The following is a 27,919-nucleotide window of genomic DNA, read 5'->3' on the forward strand; positions in this document are numbered from 1 at the left end:
AAAGCACAGTGCATTATAAACTCTTATACAAACATCAGAATACTGTATGGCAGTCGGTGCACAGTCGTGGAAAATACTAGCCTCTGTGGTGGCTGTTGAAATAAAATGAATTGCCTGAATAAAACAGTCCTCTATCCAAGGCTGATGATGACTGGGACCTTATGTGTGTGATTATTTGTCCTTATTCTCTCAAACCCGGGACACTCTCCTGTTACAACAAACACACTTGGACTGTCTGCTTCACATATACACTGTGACTTCTGTTGTTGTTGCACTGACTGCAGAGCGGAGAGATGCCACTCATAACTGATGGGGGCCCTTCCTCTGTAAGTTAAACCACTCACAAGGCCATGTTAGCTCAGTCACTTAGCTCCAGAGAGAAGGGCCCCTTCCCTTCTCTCTGTATTGAGTTTCTCCAGCGGGTAATTATGTGTGTGTGTGTGTGTGTGTGTGTGTGTGTGTGTGTGAGTGTGTGTGTGTGTGTGTGTGTGTGTGTGTGTGTGTGTGTGTGTGTGTTTTTGGGTGAGGGTCTCTCTGAATTAGGAACAGACAGTCGCTCTGCAAACATAAAAAAGCAAGACATCCACCACCAGAGCTGTTATGTCTTCAACCTCACATTCTTCACATCTGCACTTTGATGATAAACCCGTCTCCGTTCTAAATCTCGCAGATGCTGTTTGATTTTCTATGAGATCAGCTTGCATAACCCTCATCCAGACCATACAAACACACACACACACACACACACACACACACACACACACACACACACACACACACACACACACACACACACACACACACACACACACACACACACACACACACACACACACACACACACACACACACACACACACACACCCCTCCCCAATCCTGCTGTCAGACCAACTCAATGCCTCCTTTCATCCCTCTCACCTGCAGGGTCCCTCTTTGATAACTTTATATTATGTCAGTCTGCTCTATGAGAGAAAACAGACTACAGGACCCTACCTGGGGCAAGAGACCCCCTCCCCTCCCCAATCCATACCTGGCAGCCCTGCTGTTTTAAAGCCCTGTTTTCCTCAGGTTTGTGCTGAATCAGACGGGGGTGTGGGGTGGTGTGTGGGGGAGAGACTAACCCAACATGCACAGCAGCCCCCTTTCATCATCTCCCACAGCGTGCAATTTGGATGCGGGCAGACTACTGTAAGGTAAGTGCATAAAAAAAAAAAAAAAAAAAAAAAAAGAAACACACGCTCCACTGCAGAGTGAGTGTGTTCCCTGAAAGCAACTCCTGAACATGCACGTTTATTTATGGGGAAACTTGTCAATTACTCTTTAAAAAAAAAAAAAAAAAAAAAAAAAAAGTTTGCAAAAGAAATCTTTGCACAACTTTAGTTAGACATAAAGTCGTTATCTCCATACACACACACACACACACACACACACACACACACACACACACACACACACACACACACACACACACACACACACACACACACACACACACACACACACACACACACACACACACACACACACACACACACACACACACACACACACACACACACACACACACTTCGTGTCTCTCACCAGATGGCTATGCGCTCCTTCGGGTACTCCAGCCTCTCGATGCAGCCCAGGTAATGTGGCAGGCTGTGCGCTGCGTTGCGAGCCACGATGGCGATCATAACCTTTGGCTTCAGCAGAATGGACTCGGGCTTGAAGGGCTCCTGCGCCACCAGCGTCGCCGGCTCCGACGAGCCTCCGCCGGGCAGCGCGGCGCACAGCAGCGCCCACAGCACACCGACTCCCACGGCCCAGACAGCACGCATCTTCGCTTCCAGGGGTTTCAGCCGCGACCTGGACCAGCAAGTCCTGAAGGGCTGAGCGAGAGAATGGAGAGAGAGAGAGAGGAGGGAGGGAGGGAGGGAGGGAGGGAGAGGGAGGGTTAAAGGAGGGGGTTAGGCTGGGTGGAGGGTTCTGGAGACTCTTCCCCCTTTTTAATGAAAAAAAATAGTGCAAACATAATAAAAAAACAAATTGGCCCATGAACACACCAACCAGTAATTATTCAGTGTTTGCAGCTTTCTGTTAGTCAGTTCTTTCATTCAATATTTGTCAACAAAGTGAGAAGGACACCGTGTTCTCCACTCATCATTACTTGCCGTTTGCAGACTGTTTCTGCTTTTCTCTCTTTTGGGGTTTCTCCTCGTTAATTCTCCTGCTTCCTGGCCTTTTCCATGCCTTCGCCCCCTTGACAGCATCTTGGATGCGGCAGAGCTCTGACGTCAACCTTCAGCCGGACTGCTGCACTTTTTAACTTCTTTATAAAGAAGTTTATGTATGAGCAAAACTCTTAAGTTTCAGCAGCAAAAGTATATTTATGATTGCATTTAGGGTTTTCATTTTTACTTTAACCTCCCCATTTATCATCTTTATGTAGTACACTTATAAAACACAATGCAATATAGTCTTAATTATACATTCATTTGTATTCATTGTGTCTCTTGTTTGCACTATACTCTATGCTGCTGTAAATCCTGTAAATTTCCCCACTGCGGGACTAATAGTGGATTATCTTATCTTATTTTATTTTAAGTATATACAGTTTTGGAGATGCATGGTTTTCACGGGACAGTGTCAATAAGATATCCCTTAAGTACGGGAATGTGTTTTTTGATATTTTTGATTCAACAAAAGAGCGTAGGATCTAAAATATGGAGAAATACAGCAAATTGCAACCAACCAAGACAGGTGAGACAATTCAAAAAGAAAGATATTAAAGAACATAAGTTAAATATGTAGTAAAATATGGGACAAATATTCACTTTCCTACTAGAAGGAAAATCAAATTTCAGGTCTAAAAGTGTGCATGAATTGACCAATACTATCAACAGTATCTATGAAAAAAGTATCTCAATGGCAAAATTTCAGTGTCATAAAAACATCCAATAAAACATTTAACCAATGCATAAGGGAAGAAAATGTGTCTGGACCAATATGACGCTGTGACACAAACATTTAACCAAAATGGCATAAATTACCCTCCAACTTCACAGACTTCCCACAGAAAATCAGACGTTTCCTGTAAATATGTTGTACTGCTATGTAAAGTATATAGAAAAATATCCACAAATATATACCTTCAGCTCTAAAAGTTGGCATCCATGCTCCCAATGATATCATAATATTATACTGCATGTTCTTATATGATTACAGTAACCCTCTAGTAACCTTTTGTAATTATAGTGCAGTCACAGCACAGACAGACAGCTTACTTCTGTCCCCGTTTTCCACTCAGCTCTGTTTATTTAAGCCAGGATCTCTGCCACTCGGTAATGTTTTCCCTCTTCGTTGAGGTAATGAGAGTACTCGGCCATATTTTCTGTTGTTGGATGCTCTTGGTCACTGGGGATGAGAGACAGAGAGACAGAGAGAGAGAGAGAGAAATGATTCTAATCTGTCGGGGTAAATCATTAGCTCCCTCTAGTGCTTTCCTAAAGACATTTAAGATCTGTAAAAAAAAACTTGAAGGGGTCCACTACAAAGTCACAACCTTCCCCCCCACACACACATACATACATACACAAACTTGCCCAGACAACAATGAGAATTCACAAAAAATCTTTGCTCAGGGAAGGTTTGCTGACCTTTTAAGCTCTCAGTCTAGCTTGTATTCCTGCACACAGCTGTTTAAAACAAAGGTCAAAGATCAGGATCATCAAACTGGGCTGTGTGTGTTTTGCTTCCAGACTGAAATGAAAGAATAATGCATAGAACTTAAATGACTAAACTAAAACTAGCCCTCATCTCTCTGTGCTTTCTACCCAGTTCTGAAAAAAAAACAACCTCACCCTGTTGGCCCAGAGTCAGGATTCGACAGCGGGGCCGTCCACGCTACGTTTTCGTTATTCAAATGGCTCGTGCGTTCCCTCTTCTGTCACAGCAAAAACATCTGCTTTGTAATTGTGGTTGCGAACTTGACAAGCAGCCATTTGTCTCTCTGTAACTGGACTTCGGATGACAGTTAGAGCCAAACTGTCATTTGTTTTTATAGTTCTGTTTGGGATAAATGTATGTTTTAAAGACTGCCAAGCTTTTGGTTTGTTAAACTGTGGGTGCAGAGAAAGCGTAGCTCTAAATAGCAGGGTAAATCCTTCATAGCTCGGTTCAATAAATAGAAAAATATGTCATACAGAAAATTCCAGGAGAAATATCTACCACATGTTGTATTTCCTTTTATTTCTTGGAAAAAAAAATAAAAGACAGAAAAATGTAGATAGCTTAAGGATTGGTGCACTTCTGATGTTGCACATATTTCATTTTAAAGAAACAGAGTGATTCAAACAGTTTTATACTTTATGGCGCTGAGGGTCAGGGTAACTGGAGGCATCTAAATTCCTGACAAGAGGCTCCACCCACTCCCATATTACAGCATTGGGAACAGGTGTGGGAAGCCAAACACCTGGAGCCAATCTCCTCATCCAGTGAAAAATAATCAGACAATCAGAGAAGTTGATTTGGTGACACATGCTGAGAGAGGATCTGTCAGTCTCTTTCCCCAATTAGCTTCAGGGTGAACTTTGGTTATACTTTGAACTGGTTAGTTGGGGAGCAGCCCGGCTGGGGTAGTTTTGTTTTTTTCTAGTTTTGCAGTAAGATTTTCTGTTTTGTTTGAGTTAAGATAGCTAGTTTTTTTATTTATCCTGACCATGTTGGATTGCTGTGCTGCCACTATTTTCCTTTTTTTACCTCTGTACAATATATAATGTGGTCTTGAACAAAAACATGAGATATTATAGGTGCAGCACATAAAATTGTAGTTTACACTCTGATGAGGCTCAGCGGAAAAGAGTGATTTCAGGAGAGTAAAGGCCTTCACTCTCGTTGAAAATTCATTGAGCAGATTTATGTGTGTGTCTAAATGTGTATGTGTCCTAGTGGGTGGTTTAGGACTTCGTGCCTCATTCGTGGCTGTCAGGGTGATGCACAGCTCTAATATAGAGCTTGATCATGCAGAGAGCTCTCCGAGGGAGCCCTGTGTGTGTGCGCATGTGTGTGCGTCAGCGTCATGGAAAAGACCGAACCAGCAGATGGTGCTCTTGTTTTATCCTTGAAGATCTCTCTCTCTCCCTTACATGCACACTAACACACACTGTCTTGTCTTATGGGAACTTGGATCCAGACAGTGTGAGAGAAAAACACTCGTCCTGGTCAGATGTTAGATTGTTTTGTCACTGAAAAATTCTGCTGTAGAGCCACGGCCTCCTCAGTGGGCTGCAGTCACCCGGCTGCTCTGGGTGCTGACTGCTTGTTCAGACTATGTGAAATCAGCAGACTGCAGTAAAATACAATATTAGTGGAGAAGCATAAAGCATCCGGACTCTCTGGCTATCCATTTCAATACTCTGCTGTTCACTTCAGTGATTTCCAAAAATCGTCAAAATTGGGCTTCCAGACGGTTGCATAATTGTTCACAGATAAAATATGGTGTTTACACAGAACAATTAGCTTCCTGGGAATTAAGTAGGTCACTTCTTGTGGATGTGTGGCATGAATGCAAATGCATCCAATTCTACCTTCCCAGAGCCTTGGCCCCCCCGCCCCATGTGACTTGCTTCTTTGCCAAGGTAATCCAGAGTATGGATCTGCATGGAGAGGCTTTACATACAAATGGATGGGGAGCGGAAAGAAACGGAAGCTACTGGGCTGATTTAGACTCACAGGAATATGGTTAGTGTACTGTAGATGGATGGAAAATGCTTATTTCTCCAAAGTAAGAGCAAAATGGTCACGAGGTGGGAGCTGCCACATTTTTTAATTAATGTGTTCAGAGCTAAAAGAGGTTTATTACTCCAAAAGTAGTAGTGAGCAAGGACCTGCTGGAGAGAGTTAAGCAAAATGCTGGGCATCCAGGCAGGGATCCATCCATCCCTTTGCCTCTCAGAGTTGACTCATGCTTTCTACGTGGGAGATGTTTGCATGTAAACACACACAGTCATACACACATTAAATTCAAAAGCGATGTGGAAGAGACTGATTTTTCACGTCTTTATGTAAACCTGCCAAGAAATAACAAACCTTTTTGAGTCGTGAAATTGAAATCTCACCAAAAGTGTGTTTTAATCTTTAAATTACCGAAATGTTAGTTTATTCAGCTTTTGCACCAACCAGCTAGTAACATTATACACTTTCACGTGTACTGAACGCAGACATTTATTTTTACCCATTTTTTCACAAAATGTGCATTTGTGATGTATATATTCTGTCTCCAACCAGCTTTTTTTCTGACTTCCTTCCCTGTTAAACCTCAATTTAATTTAATATTTACAGTGTGGGAGTCAGATGTGTCAGCAGTGTCTGAGGTTCATAAATGGAAGATATGTGTCTGCAGGTGTTGTAAAGATGCGATACAGAACCTGCAGCAGCACAGCAGACAGAGAGAGAGATGGCTGGTAACATCAGGTGTTCCTCGTTGGCCCTAACAAGCCTCTGCCACCAGGTATCTGGAAAACATGACACATCACAGATTGGAAGGAAAGGGCGGGGCTTGTGCCGCCTTAAAACGTATTATGCCACAGAAATGTGTACATTTGTAGGATTAACGAAAAATAAGGTAGTAGGAAATAAGACTACAGTCACAGCTATCCTTAGCTAAAGCTATTTTACAGATTTCCTGTTAGTGAAAAATCAATTTTAATGTTCCATTATCTTGGTAATTTAGTTTTGTTACACCACATATATAAGACAGTATCTGAATTTAATTATAAAATAAAACGATGGGGAATAAACATCCTAAAAAGTGATTGAATGCATGTTTTACAACACGTATAGCTCGCACACGATACGGCTTCAAACGTCAAACCCTTCTCTCTCATCTTCACTGCAATGTTTTGAGGGGTGGCACTGGATCTCTGATGCAAGCTGCATAAGCGCATCATTCCTGAAGGGCCCAATCTGGGATTCATCCCGGCAAGAAAATTCTATCACTCCCAGATTGATTGGCAGGTCTTCTTATACATAGATGAACACAAGTCAACAACTAAATCCAAGTTAAAAATGTTTCAGAAGCTGCTGAAAGCTGCAAACACCATATTTGTATCCGCATTGAAACATTTTCTTTTTTTCATCATAAAGATGCATTTTCAGTTTCAGACTGTGAACTTGGCTCAGATTTATTCAAGTAGTTGGACCTTAAATCACACTCGCAGCCAAGAACATGTTGTTCCCTAATGAGGACTCTTACACTTTGGGCTCTATTTCTCTCACACACACACACACACACACACACACACACACACACACACACACACACACACACACACACACACACACACACACACACACACACACACACACACACACACACACACACACACACACACACACATGGAGGACACAGGGAGGAGTGGGCTCTTTATTGGTACTTACGTCACGGTGGAAAGAACATTTTCTTGCCTATATTGCTGTCTGAGGTTAGCGGGCAACATCCGTCTCTTCCTCGCTCTCTCCCTCCCACAATCTCTCTTTACCGACTCCCCCGTCTTAATTTCTCGCTCTTACCTCTCTCTCTTTTCTCTTTCTGTCTGCCTCCAACATACATTTTATTTCTCTGTGTGGGGAGCCTTGCTGCGAGCACTGGCCCACAGGGACCCTTTTGGAGTTGCTGAGTGCACAGTGGCTGCTGATTGTAACCTTATTTGCCCCTGCAAGTGAGTCATGCAAGGTGAAAAGGGACTTTGTGTATATGTGTGTGTGTGTGAGTGTGTGTAAGAGAGAAACAGTAGGGAAAAAAGCCAGACTACTGACTACTTTCATGATATGGCAATCAACTTAACCACTGACACTCACTCAGAGCATTATGGAGTCCAGTCCCACACGGTGCACATCAGGCCAATCCTAGGGGCAGATATCGATTCAGCACGGTTGGGTTTCAGATACTACACACATATCATGCAGTCATTTGTGAAGAAAAGTCACTCGGTTATCACAAGTGTTATCACTCAATGGTCATCGGAAGGACAAATACTCAGTGTCCTTATCTATAATGATGGATTGCTACTATTATTTATTGCCCTAGAACGAGTTTTGTTTCCATGTTTGATCGAATGTTGTCAACTAGATATCAAACTCATTGAGGAAGCTGTTTAATGGTTTCTGTTTATACCTTATCATAGATTTCCTGCACGTACACTCCCATTAAGGGCCATAATACAATAGAAATATAACCAACACTTTTTGTCGTGTTTGACTATTTTAAATTTGCAATAATTGATGTTTTGGCCATTTGGAGACAGCAGAGAAGAAATAGTAACATATTAAAAAGCTTATATGACAGATACGTTAGCAAACACTCTCCTTTTCATACAACCAACACATACAGAGCGACATTATTATTTATTTGAAGACGTGGTGGTGTCCACCTGAAGAATCTAAGTATAATATTCCCTCCCTTTTAGCTCTGTTTGGTCTCCACCAACTCCGGAGGGAAATATGGAGCAAGATGCTATATGCAAACAATCAGCAGAAATATGCTATAAATGCATGTAGAGCTAGGTAATGCTAGGTCATTCTTGGAGTTCTTCTCTATACGACTCTTTTACATTACAATGAGTAATTTGATCTATTGTTAATATAGAACAAAATGGTTGGTGCAGCTTTAATTGGTTTTATTTTCAGAATTATTGTAGTTTGAAGTGAGACTAAATTATTTCTGCTGAACAGCAAAAACAAGTGAAAACTGTGGGATAATGTTGAATATTAAAACATAATATAAAAGTAGCAAAGTAGAGAAGTCATCAAACTGAATCAGCAAGCTCAGTTACACAGTAACATTTATCTAAAGTCGCTAACATTAGCTTTAAATGAGCCACCTTTAACGATTGGTCATACCAGAACAATTAAGGATAATGCAGCAAAACCCCTGGTTGTATTGAGCTGTGCAAGGTTGTGTTCTAATTTTCATGAATTTTACTTACATTACATTACAGTCATTTAGCAGACGCTTTTATCCAAAGCGACTTACAATAAGTGTATTCAACATAGGTATTCAAGAGAACTACTAGTCACCAGAAGTCAGTCAACTTCTCGTCTAAGAACAACAAATCATAGATTTTGTTATAATAGGTCTTTTTTGTAAAGCTCTTTGAATCACCCGTGCTTGAAAGATGTCAAACTGGCTTTGCCTCGACAGTTATTGAGACATTTATCTCCCAGATATAATTTGATCAAATTTATAAAAAAAATGATAAATAACTATGCTTAAAGTTGTATACTTTCATCCTGAACTGAATCTAACATAAGCCATGTTTATTTAGTGAGACATTTTTAATGGCTTAGTTCTAAGTTGAACCTGGGGAGAAAATCTCTAAATCTACTAAAATGCCCCTGGCACACACATAATGTTAAATTGTATATTTAGATTTGGGTAAAATGCAACATATAAGCTACCAGACTACAATACTGATGTTGTGCCAGCAGGCGGCATCACGCAGTCTGCTCTGACTGCATGGCTTTAGGCAGCATGACCACAGGAAAATAGAGTGACTTCACACCCCTCAGTACACAGCCAGCATGACAGCGCTCCATTACTCAGCTCTCTAGCGACACACAAGTACACACGCAACGCACACACGAAATAAGAGCTTCTTCGTTTTTATTTTTAATAGAAAAAAAAAAGTATTCAAAATAATACAACAGAGAGATGACAACAAAAAAAAAAAAATGTGATCTGTGTCTACAGGGCAACGACGCATCCTCCTCTTCAGCTTAACCCCCGTTTTCTGCTTCAGTGTGTGTGTGTGTGTGTGTGTGTGTGTGTGTGTGTGTGTGTGTGTGTGTGTACACTGAATCAAGGCAGAAAAGAGCTTTATGATGCACACGACAGTCTGCTGGTGAAATGAAAAGGGATCCATTAATGTGTGTGTGTGTGTATGTATGGTTTAAATGTACATGCTGAGGTGTGTTGGAATGACAGTGTGCGACGATATGTACAATAAAAGACTCCATGTGTGTGTGTGTGTGTGTGTGTGTGTGTGTGTCAGGTTGGATCTGCAGTGTTATGGTTTATGAAGGAGGAAGGATTGGGTTGAGACACAGATGATCTGAATTAACACAGCTTCCGTCTGCCTGCTGTGTTGAGGAGGACGATAATGGAATTCGTGATGATGGTGACGATGATGATGATATACTAAAAAAGGAAGCCAAGAGTAAAACAAACTGAAGAAAAAAAAACATCAGAAAAACGGGGGAAAAAAAAGAACCGAACATGTAGCTGCAAAACACAATCAAAAATAAAAGGTCCTTGACTTCAGAAGGCAGGAGGAGTTTAGAGTTTCTAAATCACCGGCTCGCTCTCTACTATGTCTTATTAAAATATCCCACATTTTTCATTCTCTTTCCTCACCCCGCCGCCCTCACCCATTCTCTCAGTCCCTCATGGCCCAGCCGGCCTGGCTGTAGGTAGGCAGGCCAAAAAGTTCAGTGTGGCTCCTGGTGGTGTTACGCAACTCCTCTGCCTTCACCATCTTTTTCATTCCCAGGGCCTCCTTTCTCCTTTTACTTATGTGTCTCAGTCCTCCGCACAGACACACCCACCACGGACATTTGTCCTCACTGGAGCTCCCCGTATTTGGGAGTTCCTCTGTCCTATTGCATGGGGTTAAATATTCGGGATCGAAACCACGCGGGTACAGCCGGATGGATACGGAGGGACAGATGGAGGGATGAGGAGCTGCTCGATGAAATCACTCGGTTTGAGCTGACAGTTTCCGTTTTCGTCACGTCCTTCACCGTCCCTCCCTCCTTTTCATCTGTCTGTCCCGCCATCGCTCCGCCGCCTCCATCTGTCCGCTCAGGAGGCCTGAAGGGGTGAGGAGGGTCGTAGTCTCTGAAGAAAGTGCTCTTCATCCCATTCTCTCTCTCTCTCTCTCTCTCTCTCTCATGTATCCCCCACTCTTTCACTTTCGATTAAAATACTATCTTTGCCATACGTTCAAATACACACACATGCTCATACCAACACATACAGTGTCCCGTCACATCGACGCCCCATTGGTAAAACACTGATTCAACTCTCACGCAGGCACACACCTCCGCATTTACACACACACGCGCACACACACACTGTGAGGCTCTCTGTGAGGGTCAATCTCGGGGGCCTCTGTGCTATGTCCCATCTTCCTCCTCCTCCGCCTCCGAACAGTAGTCAGCTCCCTGCAAAGAAAGAGATTGGAGAGAAAAAATGAGATGTGCATAATTTTCTTCTGTAATTTGCTCTTGTTATGTATACTCAGTAATAACCTGCTTTAACGACTCCCTCTGAACTGTCTGCATGCAGCAAAACCCTGACGCACCTGTAACTCCAGTCGCATTTAAAACAAACCCTCGTCTATTTGCAGGTAGCGGCGTAGAAAAATGCTGGATGAGGCGGTTAAGTGCTGACAGGTGGGCAGTTGTGCTGCGTTTGTTTCTTGCATCATGATGAAGAGCTAACTCAACTCCCTTCTCTTCCTCTCCAGAGCCTGACAGCTCGTCTAACTGTGCATTTAAAAAAGTACGGTGCCTATGTTCTACTTTGAGGTATTTAGCAGCTGTATTTGTATTTCATGCAACTTAGTACATTTAGGCACAAATGAAAACATTTTCCACAAATTTAGTTTTTAATTTCAATGCTGCAATACATTTATCTGACAACTATAGTTACTTGGTACTTTAAAAATTACAGCTAAAAGGATTAGATGATAAATCAATCAGTCTTTCGTCAAATAATCTGCAACTGTTTGGATTATTGATTATATGCTCTTCAAGCGAAATGCCAAATAACTTAATTGCAAGGATTTGATGCTTTTCATGTCTTATTTGAGAGTCAATTGAATATCTCTTTTTGTTGGCCAGAATAAACAATTTTGGAAATGTCATCTCTGGCTTAAGGATGTTTTGTCTGCGAAAAAGTTACCCTTATTTTCTGATATTTTGTAGACCAACAATTTTAAAAAATCAGCATATTAATTGATTAAAGGAAACCGCTAGCAGCAGCACACATGAAGCGTAGTGTAACATTAGCATTTTGAGCGTTTCTGGCCAATATTTTTGGAAGTCCAACATTCTCTTTCCTTTTCTTCCGTTTTTGGTCTCCTCCAACTCTTGAAAAATAAACAACTGCTAAATGCTCCACAATGTTAACCAGCTAGTCGCTAACTTTGACCGTCCGATGTTTGATGCTGAGCTGATAGTGTACTGCCGGTTAACCACGACTTTTTGCTGAAGTGGCCAGAAACTATGTTTATGAGAGCTGAGCAAAAGTTAGGGGCCAGAAAACCAAAATAATGAGCTGAAGATTCAGATACAGTTAAAATAAAATAAATAAATAAAAAAATATATATTTATTTTATATTGAATAGAGCGGCTTATATATATATATATATATATATATATATATATATATATATTGAATAGAGCGGCTTTAAGTATATATTCCTGTGATGTCGCTACATTCGGTTAAAAAACCTAATTTCCGCTGCAGAACACATACAGACTTGTTTCAAAGCAGGTCGAAAAAATGAAATGCATTACACCAAAGCTGAATCCAGCCATTACTCACTATCACTCCACTGCAACCTCATCTGCAGTCAGAAACAACCTGTGTGATGAAGTGGCAGACTAAGAGTAGTAAGAGCTCATCACTGTAGCCATCCTCCCCCGCACACATGGGGGGGGGCGTGTTGAGCTCATAAGCAGAGTGGCAACGTGGACTAATGGATGTTGTTGTAGCAGAGCCTGTCTCTTTAAATGTTAAGGCCCCGCTGTTTATTTAAACAGCCCAGAAACACAGTTCGCAACCCCCCAACCCACACACACACACACACACACATATAGCCCCCCCCCCTCACCTTCTCAATCTTCTCATCCAGCATCCTGAAAAATTCCTGCTGGCTCTCTGACGTGTGAATGCTGAGGCGAGAGAAAAGAAAAATGGAAAAAGGGAGAAGGAGGGGGGGAGAGGAAGTTTGAGACGAGGAGGAGAAGGGAGGCAACAAATACATCATGAGAATTTTCCATTACACCCCCCCCCCCCACACAGCACAAAAACACACACACACAATCCTCACTGCAGTGTGAGAAAGGCTGTGGAGGAATTTAAATAATTATTTTATGAAGTATTAACCCGGTCTCTCATCCAAAGACTTAATACTGTGCAGCCACCAACAACCACTATGTTTACATATACAAACACGAAGCGTTATAAAAACCAGACGCAGTATATCACTTACTTCACACTTCCTAATATCAACACACTGATTCTAAGTCATATTTTAATGGACGCTGGACTTAACGGTTTATTAGAAGGGTCAGTTCAGCTAAATTACAACACACAACGATTACAACAAATCTATCAGTTTTCACTGGAACAGCTTAACTCCCTTTGAAAGCTGTTCACACAACGTCTATTAGTGATGTAGCTGCTCTGGAGCTTTCCATTATATAGCATGATCTTCCTCAACAGTTGTGACATTGTTTCTAGAAATAGTTGATGTTGAAAATTTAAATTCTAAATAAAAAAATCTTTGTGGTAAATGGATTTGTAGTTGAAAAGTGATTATCTAGCTTCCAGCCACTCAAAGCGCTTTAACACTACATGTCATCATCATGTCACCCATTCACATCCGTTGATGTCAGGGGCTACCAGCAATTTGGGGTTAAGTGTCTTGCCCAAGGACACATTGAGTAACACAGCCGGGGATTGAACCGCCGATCCTCTGATTAAAGGAAGACCCGGTTCTACTTCTACCGTTAAAAGGTAACCGAGTAAAATACAAGTGGGTTTTATTATTTTGGCCGAACTGACCCTTTAAAAATGTTGGCGGTCGAGTGCCGTCTTATATACATAGATCATATATCTTTAAACAATATCCACCAGACTTTTATTTCAGGATTCACACTGCTACTGGCCACTTACTTAGACTTGATGTTTGCCGAAGAGACCTCTTTCTGCGGTTTACCCCTGTACTGCACATTACTCTTCTCCTGAAAGGCACACACACACACACGCACACACACACACACACACACACACACACGCACACACACACATCATTAGTTTTCATTATCAGCTGATAAAACAGGAAGAAAGCAAACAGTTCATATCAGCAAACAGCCACACCACTGAAAGCAAGGGTCACATCAAACCTGTGTTATTTAATTATGTCCTCACCCAGCTGGCAGCCACAGGACATCAGGCACAGATATAACATATGCAGGTCTAATAAAACTGATTAATGTTGGTCACCTCACCTCCATGGCTTTGTGAGCTTTGTGGACAACTTCCTGCTGCAGTGATCAACCAAACACACTGTGACTTTAAATTTTGTGGTTAAAAAAAAGAAATACTGGTCTAACCACATGTTGCGACCATACTGTGGGGTTACATGCTAAGTTTCAACCTTCAGAGGTTACGAGGTGCTTCTCCTTGTGGTTGCAACCCGTTACGGTGAAAAGGACGGTTTCTGAGCTAAAGTAATCTAAATTTAGCGGGTGTTTGACACCGTTTCCGTTTTTATAATCAGAATTTATACACTGAACAGAAATATAAATGCAACACCTTGGTTTTTGCTCAAATTGTATACGAGTTGATCGAAGACTTTTAGTATGCACACAAATTTTTCTGCAAAATTTCTCTAACATTTTGTGCACAAATTTCTTAAAATCCCTGTTAGTGAACACTTGCACCTCTGCAAAGAGAATCCATCCACCTGACAGTGTGGCATATCAAGATGCTGATTAAAAAGCATTATTATTACACAGGTGGGTCTTGGGCTGGTCACAAAAAAAGGCCACTCTAAAATTTGCAGTTTTACCATGAATTGTATTTCATTAGGATTTCACTAAGGTCTAGGGCTTCAGATATACATATTTTTGGACACACATAACCAGAACTAGCAGTCAGCATCTGGCATGACCATCAGTTGCTTCATGCAGTGTGACGCATCTCTTTTGCATAGAGTTTATCGGGTTGTTAATTGTGGCTCTCAAAGGCTGACTTTGCTGGATATCAACAAGGAACGCCGTTATATATGTCGCATCCCCAACATGCTCACTGGGTGAAGGGTCGTGTCAATATGCAGGTCATACAATAACCTGGATGTTTTCAGCTTCCAGAAGATGTGTCCAGATCCCTGCAGCTCGGGGTGATGGCTGTGGATGAATGGCGCTACACTGAGGGCTTCAGGATCTCGTCGCAGTATTTCTGTGCTTTCAAACCGTCCATAACATAACGCTACTACAGACAACGTTGACATAAGCAAACCTCCCTCCCACACAACGCCATACACGCTGTCTGCCCTCTGCCTGCTACAATGGATTCATACTGGAAGCCAAAACTTCTCCAAAGTGCCAGAGGTCATCAAAGGTGAGCAGTCGTCCCACTCACGTCGGTTACGACAACATAATGCAGTCAGGTCAGATCAAGCTTCAGTTCACAGTTTGTGCAGAAATTCTTTGGTTGTGCGAACGCTGGCTGGTCTCAGAACAATCTTGCGGGAGAAGCAGTCGGATGTGGAGGTCCTCGGCTGACGTGGGTTCACATGGCCTGCGGTTGTCAGGCCGGGAGGACGTACTGACAAGTTCTCGGAAAAGGACATCTGAGACGGCTTCTGGTAGGGAAATGAACATTCAATTCACCGGCAACAGCTGTGGCCTTTTGTCGTGACCAGCCCAAGGCGCCACCTGTGTAATAATCATGCTGTTTAATCAGCATCTTGATGAGTCACACCTGTCAGGTGAAGTGTTCACTTATGTGGATTTTAACAAATTTGTGCAAGAAACTTGGGAGAAATAAGCCTTTTGTGTGCATGGATCTTTTAATTTAACTCATGAAATATCGTTCAACAAAATTGTTGCATTTATATTTTTTGTTTAGAGTATTAATCGTTTTTATAAAACAGAAGCAGTGTCACCCTGACACTTATTTATATAACTGCTGTTGTGAGCCCATTTGTTTTATAAAAAAACATTCCAAAAATGACAAAGACGTGAGGTTGCGTTCTTATTATCAATGGTGTGTTTTCCTTATATCTCCTGATACAACAAACAACACAGTTTACTTATTCTATTGTGAAGGAAACACATTTTGTGAACTGCATTGTTTGTTTTAAATGGCTAGTTTTCTTGTTTCAAACTGGGAGGTATGGTGTGTTATTTAGTCGAGTTATGGGAGACCCAGACCACATTTTCACACAGAAAGGTAACCTCTAGTACGTCCACAACACGTGGTTAGACCAGTAAGTGTTTTCTACCAGTTGTCATTACTGTAGGTGAAAGAGGAATTCACACTCACACACACAGAGCGTGTGAGGAACTCATGTGAGTTGACCAACCTTGATCTAAGTTAAGTCTGTTGAGCCTTTTTTAACGATAAAACTACATATTTTAGAGTCCCCTTTTTATGACACACCTGTGTATTAGTGATGCGTTTAATCAGCATCTTCATGTGCCACACCTGTCAGATGGATAGAATATCTTGGCATTGACTTGAGAAAAATAAGCCTTCTGTGTGCCTAGAAAAAGTATTTTTAACGTTTTTTTTTTTATTATTTCAATTTTCAACTCAGAAATGGACGCAAAGTGTTTTTGTTTATCATTGTAGTTGTGTTGCTTCTTGTTTCATCTCTTGCCAGGACGCCAAGCAGACAGACCTGATTTACTGACAGAGCAAACAGGCTCTCACTTCCTTCTGCTACACTTTTCAATACTTTAGTGTGTTAATGAGGGTGTAAACATGTACAAAGTTTACAAGTTGGATGTTAAAAGTGTATTGGGCAAGATATCAGTATAAAAAAAACCAACTGACTTATTCAATGACAATTCAACGTTTCTTTCCACTGTTTAAGACGGCAGGTTTTGCAGGAAAAGAGTCAAACCAACCGAGCGATCAGCCCCTGCATTCCACACACGCCAGCATGTTGTCTCTACCTGCGTGTGAGGCACCTCCTTGTGTGTTTTTGCACATGTGCAGTAGACAATACGTGTGTATGTGTGCAGGCTGCCGGATCTGACGGGGAGCTGCCTTCGGACACAAACACGATGCCTATTCGCCTGAGCTGTCAGGCAAAAGGTCTGAGTCTGTGTGTGGATGACAGGCTGTCAGTGGCTGGTGTGTGTGTGTGTGTGTGTGTGTGTGTGTGTGTGTGTGTGTGTGTGTGTGTGTGTGTGTGTGTGTGTGTGTGTGTGTGTGTGTGTGTGTGTGTGTGTGTGTGTCTCTCACCAGGTTCTCCTGGTTGCGTGCATTCACCCGGTTTTCATCCCCTCTCATGTACTTCACCTCCTCCACTCCCTTCATCTTGTATTCGTCTGAGGAGAGGATGGTTTGGAGACAGAGAGAGGCATGATTAAAGGAGATAGAGAGAGACAGGAGGCAAACAAACAACATGTATTTATCAGACATCTTCCAGATAAGAAACACTGACCAGATTTCTCTCACTCATCCTGGTCAATATGATCTGGAAAGCTAAAATGATTGAACCCATGTCGTATCGGCTTCACCGCATTATTTCAACATTACCAACGACTACACCATTGATTCTAGTTCTAATTTGTTCACGGTAATCTGATAACTGCAACCTGATACAGTGTTTTAGAAACTGGACATGACAGCTGAGGTTCAAGTAGGAGGGCACTAGTCATCTCTTTTACATTTCAGCTACAGCGAGAAACAGAGCGAGGGGGAGAACACGTGCATGTGAAGTAAGAGAGGGGACAGAAGAGACAAAAAAAACAAAACAGGAAACAGGGAACAGATAAGAAGGAGAGAGCTGGAGGGGATTAAAGATCAGTCAGACAGCTTCTAGGCTACATGGACAGCTTAGACAGTTAAGACAGTTAATACAAGCTCAGTGGCGAGAACGCTAACACTTCCTAAAAAACTACACGGCATCGACACCGCAATATGCAGCCCATGATTGCGAAAACTGATCGTCGTATAGTATGAAAAGATTTCCAGTATTTTGCAATTTCTTGCAGCCCCCTGCAGAAACACATTTGTAAAGCAGTATTTGTACATTAATCATTACCACTTTCATTTTGAGACATTGTAGTATGATTTGGTTTGGAACATTGCATTTGGCAGTGAACCACCAGGTTGAAAGTTGCGGTACTGTGTTTAATGTGCCACTAACAACTTCAATATGGAAAATCAATGAATCGCTCTTAAGAAAGAAACATTTCCTTGTTCCAGCTTTTCAGTTGGGATATTTTTGCTGCTTGTCTGTGATTGTAAACCGAATATCTTTTGGACTGTTGGTCATAGAAATTGAGCAAATTCTAAGACGAGCTTCAGGAAATGATTAATCAATAACGTAAATTATTGTTGGTTGCCTTCTACTAATTGATCAGCTAACACCATGCTCGATATCACAGCCTCATTCACTAGTGTCAAGTACATACTGTAATTTAAACTCTGTAGTTTACTCTATAATCAGCATTAATAATTGTATGAATATCCTAATAAGTACATATTGTGCACTCTATAGTAAACAGGGACTGAAGGCTTTTTATATGTGCACTAACTGAATTAAGGCACTTAAAATGACCTGAAAGAACCAAAACAAACCTTAAACCTGTTAATAAACAATAATATCACATTTAATTATGGCTGTGCATTGTGGAGAAAACTGAATATTACAATATTCTTTAACAAATACCTCGATATCGACATTTTGACGACATTGTGGGGTTAATATATTTACCCAATGAGATTTTGTATAAATCATCATCAGTAATTCTTGTATGTTCCGAAACACTTTTACAACCAGGAGAAGACAACACTTCAGCCATTTACGATATCGTAAATCTATGATGATATATAGTCTTGTTATCCCAATATCAATGTAATATCGTTATTTTGCCCCGCCCTACAATAAATCTGAAACATGTACCATGATATGACATTTAAAACGCAACATACAGCACCTTCACTGAAGACCAAAGCCCACCTAACCTTGAGCAGAGCCATGCAAGCACACAGGCATTTCTGCTGACTACCTGGTTGGTGGACATTTTACTGATAAAGCAGCTGAGACTTGTACACACACACACACACACACAGACACACACACACACACACACACACACACACACACACACAAACACACAAACACACTCCCATCCCGTGGCCTTATCTATGACACACTTTGTATTTTGCCCTCCCTCTATCAGCAGTCTGTCTGTCTGTCCCGCTTTGTACCTTTGCTCTGCTGCTCACAATCCGCCCATAGCACCTGGATCACCTGTGTGCACATACGCCTGTGTTTCTACATCTGACACGTGCGTCAGTGTGGAGCAAAAACACGACCTGCGTGTGTCGGATAAACGCTGCCAAGTAGAAATCATTTCAAAGGGAGAGAAAGACAAAAGAAGGAGGGAAGCTGGCAGATTTTAAAGAACGAGAAGGAGAGATGAGGAGGAAAAACAAAACAAACGGCGACTACATTTCTGCTCTTCTGTTTGTAGGAATGTAAACGAGTCGGCTCCTGTCTGAACATGCCGAGACACACACACACACACACACACACACACACACACACACACACACACACACACACACACACACACACACACACACACACACACACACACACACACACACACGCACACAAAGGGTTTTATAACACTACACAGGCTCACTGAACTAAGATCCGCTCTGTAAACACGCAGCACATACGGCGCTGCAGAGGGAAACAGAATTAAGGGCCATTTCCTCTGCTCCCTTGCACATTACAGGAGCAAGACACATAAATTTCAAGCTATATAATCCTCACCTTAAGGTGGATACGGATGAATATGAAGGGGTAAAATTAGCTGCTGCTGTGGGCTACGTAAATAAATCTAAATGGACGTTTCCGAGCACCCAAATTGAGAAAAATGTCATTTTTCATAATTTGGGTGAGCTGCAGCCTGACGGGTTAAACTAAATGTTACTGGATAGTCATAGAGCTTAATGTGACGGGTGTACATAGATCAAAGTGACCCAGCTTACGCCAATCAAGACTCATCACATCACAGACTTTGCTCCACTTCAGATAGGAGCAAAAAAACTGGTCATGCTCTGCGAGAATAGAGTATGTGTGTGTGTGTGTGTGTGTGTGTGTGTGTGTGTGTGTGTGTGTGTGTGTGTGTGTGTGTGTGTGTGTGTGTGTGTGTGTGTGTGTGTGTGTGTGTGTGTGTGTGTGTGTGTGTGTGTGTGTGTGTGTGCGGCAGTCATCGTCACAAGAAACGACAAGGGTGTTTCGTCACGCCCGATGTCGACCGGGCTCGCTTTGGGGATAGAGGGGAGGGGAACCGTCGGAGAGGGGAAGATGAAAGGCAAGAACTATTTTGAGAGGCAGTGATTTTGTGATGTGGACATCTTTCTCATCTCTGATTAGAGGCCGGTGCTCTGCGCTGACCTTAAGGTACAAACACTCAGTGCGTGTGCACGAGGACACGGGCGTGCACGAGCGTGTTTCTATTTCAGACAAGACTGTGTCTTTGAATCAACCCGTTTGTCATTTTTTCATGCAAGCGTTTGCATGGGTGTGACTCATTTACATAGCCATGTTGGCGTGCGTGTGTGTGTGTGTATTTGTGTGTGTGTGTGTGTGTGTGTGTGTGTGTGTGCTGTGTGTCTGCTCTAGATGTCCTGTGGCGATGTCACTCTGTCCTTCCTGCTGCGTGTCCTCCTCTTAGCCACTCTGGCTCCAGGCCACAACCTGCCCGGCCATGACATTTACACCTGAACACAAAGTTGGTCCCTAACACACACACACACACACACACACACACACACACACACACACACACACACACACACACACACACACACACACACACACACACACACACACACACACACACACACACACACACACACACACACACACACACACACACACACACACACACACACACACAAAAAAATCATAACCATCATTCAAGGGAGGAATCACTTTAGAAAGAAATCTAAAAATACTGTGCATTAAATTTTCGAAGGAAATAAATGCCACAGCTTTTGCTGGAGGGAATAAAAGGATGAGCAGCACGAACAGAATATTTCCAAATGTCTTTTCTGATTTGTAAGCAAATAGGAGGACACTAAATTAAATTTAGCACACAATTAAATAATCAGATTATATGAGAATCTGACTTCTGGTACCATCTGTCACGATATCTTTCATCAGCAGATTCCTTTTTTTCCAGCCCCAAAATATGAAAAAGAATACATAATGTATACTGTTTGAACAAACTACAAGCTCCATTAACACAGAGCAGCACTTTCTCTGTAGCCTAATGATGCTGAAACCAGTGAATTGCTGTATTTTGTATGATTTAGTAGACTGCGGTTAGATGGATTGGTTACCATATGTATCAGGCAGATATCGTCACATGATGATGCTCCAATATGCTGAAGGCAATTTGAAGGGGGCCGTAAATGATTGCCATGTCTGGAATCAGTCAAATCTAATGAAAGAATCTAAGAAGAAAGACTGGTTTGTGCAATAATTTGGAGCATGCTGGAACTTAAAATTCTTAAAAACAGACTGAGATCCTGCAGATAACATGCACTAGCTCCAGTCAAGTGAGGGCATTCAAAATATACACATGTATATGCACTGCACATAAATATGTTTTTACTCACATTTATATTAAGAACGCATTTGTAATGTACTGTATATGTACAGTAACTGTGTGTACATGTGTGTATGTATTTGTACAAACTGTAATATCTAGAATTATCTTCAGTCCTCTCCTTTGACTATAACTGTTTCATGCTTGTTCTCAATCTAACGTACAGTATCTGGTGCATCCATCTGACCTCTATCCAACAAGGGTTAATTCACGGAGCATAATTGTTGATTTCTAGGAACTCCCTGCTCCACAATCACACCTCTAAGCGTCCCAATACAACCACAGCTAACCTCAGAAATCCACCAAGCAGCCGAGCAGCCTCGTTAAAGTGGCGCTTCCGCTGTGACAATGAGCGCCGCTCTTTTCACCTTTCGCTGCCTTTGACCTCGAGGTCACCAGCGTGCTTCTCCATTTCTGTGTACTGCCCTGAAGAGGAATTATTCCGCTCTCTGCACACTGTACATAGACACTGTATTTGCTGTGAGTTTGGTTTTTTTTGTGCGGTCTAAAAGCGCACGAGGAGTTTATTCCAGGAAAAGCTTCTCTTTTCTGTGCTATGTGATAATATTTCCAAGGACTCTGATGCGCTCACTTAGCGGTTTGATGAAGAAAGCTCAGTGTGACTGAAGTGACAGCATTTTCTTTGAAGCACTAATTAAGAAAAAAAAAAGATCAGCTTTGAGAGATTCTGTTTTATCCCCCCGTGAGTAAAAACACACAATTGATGCTTTCACAGCTGTTTTGGACTGAATCAGTCAGACACAAACGTTTCAGAGGGACAGCAGCATCAGGAGGAGTGAGCCTCAAACCGCTCAGCTGCTCCACCGCCTCAAAACAACACAATCACAAACACACGCATTTCACACACACACGCTATCTCCACCCTAATCTCTCCTCCTCGACGGACTGATCGCCGCAGACATCAATAGCATGATGTCGTGGAGGGTGTTGCCGTTTTCCCTTCGGCGTCCTTCGGTGTTTGTGTAATGGAGCTCAGCCTTTTTCCGGTTATTGTGGGAGAGAGGGGGGGGGCTATTGGCTGGAGTCTGACAGACCGGGCTGTCAGAATATCTGGGACACACACACACTAACACTCGTGTGCACACATACACACACGGACAGACTGACTGGCAGACAATCTGTTTGGAGGCGGATCAGTGTGAGGAAGAAGAGGGCTCACCGGCTCACTTAGTACACGCAATAAGGGAAACATACATGAACACAAAAAGGTGGACACATGCTGACACGCGGTGTGTGTGTGTGGGGTAGATTTGTGTGTGTGTGTGTGTGTGTGTGTGTGTGTGTGTGTCAAGGCGGCAGGCTGACTGACCAAAACAGACCAATCATTTCTGCCTCCATCGTGAGAAGTACACCGGATGCAGTGAAGCAGTTCTGCCGGGGTTGGAAAGGGCAGCGAGTTGAGTAGGAAAGAATGACTACACAGTGTGTGACGATGACTGAAATACTGCAGAGGAAGAGGAGGGTAGAATTTAGAAAATGATGAAGAAACAAAAACAAGACTGGATTAAGATGAGATGAAGAAAACAGAGTCGTGAAGAAAGGGTGTTATTGGGTCTGGGATTATCCACACTATCCAGATCACCTCTGTTTTTCCACCCACACACAACACACACACACACACACACACACACACACACACACACACACACACACACACACACAAGCTCAAACAGTAGTCTGGCCCAGCCACCGCTGCCGCCACTCTGGATTCCCCTTTAACCAACTGACAGTGACACTGGGGGAAAGGATGGGAGGAAGAGGGAGGAAAGAAGAGGAGGAGGAGAGGTGAAAGGACCAAAGGCTCTGACCCAATGTTGTGCCAGAGGAAGAGAGAAAAAGAGCCGGGGAGAGAAGAAACACTGTGGGATGAAGGCAGGAAGAGAGGGGGGAGGAGGAAGAGGGTGTGCAGAGACCCGAAATAGAGAGACAGAGGGAGGGAGGAACAAGGCCTTGAGCAGGGGGAGGGGGAGGCGATCTGACCGAGACAGAGAAGTTAAAAGAGAGAGAGAGAGAGAAAAGGAGAAGAGCAGCAGCGTCAACCCACGTCACTCTCCCTTCCTCTCTCAAGAAAAAAAACCCAACTCCAACCCATATCTCCCCTCCCATCTCTCCCGCCTCGTTCTGTTGAGGAGGGAAACAAGACTCGAGAGCGAGCGAGCGAGCGAGGGGTGGGGGGAGGCGGATGAGTGGAACTTGCTTGAGAGAGGATAGAAAGGGACAAAAGAGAGAGAAGAGAGTCAAAGAGAGGTCGCCGGGAGAGGGTGAGAGGCTGAAGAGGTGGGAGGGAGAAGGGTCAGGGGGGGGGGAGAGAGGGATGACGGAGGGAGATAGAGGACCTCCTGCGGTTCGTCATCTGCCGCGTCCATCCGCCCGCGTGCAGCCACAGCAGAGTGTTGCTCCTAATTCTTAATCGCCGTTAATCCCTCCGCCAGCCCATCATCACTCTCCGTCTCTGGCTTTCACTTTCATTTCTGTCTCCTCATTGCACAAACAGCCTGCGAGCTATTAATAGAGATGCCGCTGACGATCACAGTCATTACAGATTAATCTGTTGATGATTTATTTTTAAATTAATCAATTCCATACAGTTACATAATGGTTGGCAGACGTTTTTTGTCCAAAGTGAGATATATTGTTTAATCCACAAACGGAGTAAAAGGGGGAATCGGTTACTTTCTCAAGGACACTTTGACACATCAGACACTTCACCAACTGAGCTGTGGACATTTCTCAGACATTCAACATTTTGTCCAAAAACTCAAAAATCCTGAAATATTAATACGATTAAACGATTAATAAAGTATCGAAAGTATTGTTGATTAATTGTCTTTCCATCTAATCCATCGAACAGCCCTGAGGTTCCAAACAAAGAGGTTGGTTTGTGCCTTCTTGTGATTCCTTTTCAGACGTTGCATGTGTCCGATTTGTGAAAGGTCCTACTGTGATGCTGCCTTTTATTCTTTTTTATTCGAATAGTTTTGAGAAGCATAAAGGGGTAAAATGATCCAGTAATTCACAATACAAAAACAAAGATTCTGGAAAAGTCATCAAAATATTGATTTGTTTGGCATAAATATGCTTATGAGTACAGTCAATTTGAAAAACTATCTCACACACACACACACACACACACACACACACACACACACACACACACACACACACACACACACACACACACACACACACACACACACACACACACACACACACACACACACACACACACACACACACACACACACACACACACACACACACACCTCCAATTCCCCCAAAATGATCATTATGCACTTCATCAACAAACATGACTAATGTTAGCACTCACAGCTGTCAAGCTAGCAGCTTGTGGAAGACTGTGACGCACAATGAGTGATTGGGCAGAATACGTGCAGGTAGACAGGCAGGAAGCCCGTGCAATCATTACATTCTGCCTGAATGAAATTATTGGACGGGCTTATTACGGTCCAGCAACAACAACAGATACCTGATTTTCTTTCAATTATTTTCTTTGTCAGTACATTTGCTTTATTCATTGCTGTCAGGGTTGTAAAAAATAATCTCAACAAATTGTGCTTTTGAAGATTACCAACCCTAGCCTTAAGATAGATCTGACCGGTTGCCATCCTCACATCCGTCTTGCGTTCCTTCGGCCTCTCTCTGCCTCGATTAATCGATTTAACCTTAATAGAAACTCTCATAACAGTTACTCCACTCTCTCCTCTCCTTTTGCTTTCCTTTCCTCTCCGTTTCCCTCTCCATTTCCAAAGAATATAATATTGACAACATCCAGAACCACCAGCGCGAGCACACAGTTAACGCTGCTGACTAACTTCCCCTCTTTTACATGAAGTGTCAACACCGATAAGGCCAATAAAACTGCAGTGTTGACAGTTATTGTCTGAAATGGAGAACCTAGCGCTCTGCCAGAAGACGATGAGCCATAATGAAGAGAATATATTGCGAGGGCAGACGGGGTAACGGTGAGCAATTAACTGAGTGAAATGGAGCTGTGAGGCTTTTATTGACATCTCTCTCTCTCTCTCTCTCTCTTTGTGTGTGTGTGTGTGTGCGTACTGACCGGTGAAGAGGTCTCCGTTGCTGTAGGCCTTGCCGCGTCCCTCCTCATCGTTGGGCACGGCCGACACCTGCTTGGCCGAGGTGCAGCCCATGGCCTCACACTCTGAAGCCTCTCCTCATCTCACTCTCACCTGGGAAAGGTCAGAGACAAAACATCATAAATATGAACAACACTGCTGCTTTGTTTTTGTTGTTTTTTTACAATGTACTTTATAGACATCAAAAGCTGTTTGTTCAGCTACGGCGGCTGTCACTCAAACTAGCCTCTTCTTCTTTATAACAAATACACCTGGGCCAAGCACTGTAAAAACACTGCGAACAGAGTTTTCTTCCAGCTTTTTCTTCCCCTTTTCAAAGAGGACACCCTGATCTGCTAAATCTACTCAACACCTCAGATCAGGGTGCTATAATAACGCCATGCTTATTTATTTAGAAGAAATACATTCTGGCCGTCCTGTAGACGTCGAGGCAGGAAACACATTTCCTTCCACTTCCCAGAAGGGTCTTTTTCACACCTGGTGTTCAGAGCCACACACGTAGGCTGAGTCATAATATAATCAGGAGAAAAGTGAAGTGAGCATTTACATGAGCATGATGCACATTATTTCTGTAAGGCTAAACATAGCCAACGCCATTACATGTGGAGTGGGCGAATTAACAAGACGACCTGGTTTGAAATAGGGCTGCAATTTTGGATAGATTCACATAGATTAGTATACATCATTATATAAACGCCATGGATGATTTTTTTTTTTAATTAATATCTTAATTGTTCATTTCAAATAATAAGGAATAATTCCCATCACAAGACTCCAGAGTAACAAAAAAATCTCGAGAGTTGAAGGGAATTTAATTATTCAATATAAAACTAACAAAAGCCTGAAATTATTTGGTATTTTCAAGTGATGACCTTGGGGCAGCAGGATAACACACCAATATATTATCACCTCATAAAGTTGATATGGCGAATGTGTTGGCAAACTATTTATCCAGCAGAGACAGAGCAACATTAGTATTCACTTGGAATGGCAAGTCCAATATTCGCTCTCCTTACAGCTCTGTTTTGATCTCCATCAACTCCTGAGGGAAATATCCGTCTCATTAGCTGCTAAATGCTTCATTATGTTCACCAGCTAGTCTCTCTAACTTTGCCTGCTGCTGCGTGGTGCTGGGAAGGTATTGTACAGTGGGTTCATAACAGCTTGCTTGGCCTGAAATAGCTACCTGCTGTGGCTGGAGATGAGGGAGTTGAGAATGAAACAAAAAGTTGCATGCCAGAAAAACCAAAACTATGAGCTAAAAGATGCTAAAATGCTCCATATACAGCTGAGAGGGAATTGCTGCCTTATTCTCCATAGATTCGTCACTACAAAGAACGCCATTTGTCCTTTAAAATTACAATAAGTCATTTGATCTACTGTTGAAATAAAAATATTGATCTCTGCAGCTTTCACAGTCAGTCGACTAATAATCTCAACATTATTTTATAAGTGCTGAAAGTTGAAGTGCTCTTCAACCAAACAGCTCCCTCTTATCACCATAAGGGTGAGAAGAAGATAAACTGAACTGGGGATTGACAGTAAGGGTTATCGGGTTGCCATTAGTAACCATTTTGAGCAATTGGCCAACCAAAACGTGCACACACAAAATGAATCAATTTTTTAAATATTGGTGGTATTTAAATATTGGAGGTAAAGTATTCTCATTTAGAGACAATGGAGAAGAAAATGAAGTTGTTTGACCTTGCGCTATAAAAAGCGTAAACAATCAAAATCACAAACAAATGTGCAAATTGATTCAACTGAAATAGAACCAGATGAAGTATAACTGCATATCATATTACTCAAAATATACAGGGAATAAGAATGGCAACCTTGTTTTCACTTTTGGCAACCGAGAGACGATGTCAGTGGGTAGTACGTAAGCGATGAGCGGCACAGAAAAGAGGAAAAGCAAAATCCCTCCCACCCAGCAGGACGGCTGACATGAAGCTGAGAATGTCAGTCAATCACACACCGTCAGACACATTACACTATAGATAGTCTCCATGTCACTCACACATGACACATACCCTCATTGACAGAGCCCATCTGACTGTTGGCAGTTACACACACACACAATACATTGAATACTAAAATGAAATTTGCGGCTTCGGTACGTTAGTATGAGT

General features: G+C 42.4%; 2 protein-coding genes across 4 annotated transcripts in view; both read right to left on the reverse strand.

Annotated features, from left to right (window-relative positions):
• The window catches only part of colgalt2b (collagen beta(1-O)galactosyltransferase 2b), a 28,470-nt gene extending 21,993 nt beyond the window's left edge, over positions 1-6,477 (reverse strand). Inside the window, exons 1-5 of one of the 3 annotated variants that reach the window (XM_054602814.1) lie at positions 6,411-6,477; positions 3,846-3,928; positions 3,642-3,680; positions 3,270-3,399; positions 1,582-1,874 (exon numbers count right to left, since the gene is read on the reverse strand). In XM_054602814.1, coding sequence (XP_054458789.1) covers positions 1,582-1,823 — 242 coding nt within the window. In that variant the 5' untranslated portion in view covers positions 1,824-1,874; positions 3,270-3,399; positions 3,642-3,680; positions 3,846-3,928; positions 6,411-6,477. The remainder of the gene's footprint in view (positions 1-1,581; positions 1,875-3,269; positions 3,400-3,641; positions 3,681-3,845; positions 3,929-6,410) is intronic. The other 2 variants (XM_054602815.1, XM_054602816.1) reach the window with 2 other exon arrangements.
• Positions 6,478-9,784: 3,307 nt separating this feature from the next.
• Positions 9,785-27,919, reverse strand: part of zgc:92140 (uncharacterized protein LOC447854 homolog) — a 30,600-nt gene continuing 12,465 nt past the window's right edge. Inside the window, exons 2-6 of the mRNA XM_054603072.1 lie at positions 25,751-25,880; positions 17,252-17,337; positions 13,949-14,016; positions 12,882-12,942; positions 9,785-11,205 (exon numbers count right to left, since the gene is read on the reverse strand). Of these exons, the coding sequence (XP_054459047.1) occupies positions 11,158-11,205; positions 12,882-12,942; positions 13,949-14,016; positions 17,252-17,337; positions 25,751-25,841 (354 nt within the window). The 5' untranslated portion in view covers positions 25,842-25,880 and the 3' untranslated portion in view covers positions 9,785-11,157. The remainder of the gene's footprint in view (positions 11,206-12,881; positions 12,943-13,948; positions 14,017-17,251; positions 17,338-25,750; positions 25,881-27,919) is intronic.

The sequence above is a fragment of the Anoplopoma fimbria genome, chromosome 8 (genome assembly GCF_027596085.1).
Source record: "Anoplopoma fimbria isolate UVic2021 breed Golden Eagle Sablefish chromosome 8, Afim_UVic_2022, whole genome shotgun sequence".
Classification (NCBI taxonomy): domain Eukaryota; kingdom Metazoa; phylum Chordata; class Actinopteri; order Perciformes; family Anoplopomatidae; genus Anoplopoma; species Anoplopoma fimbria.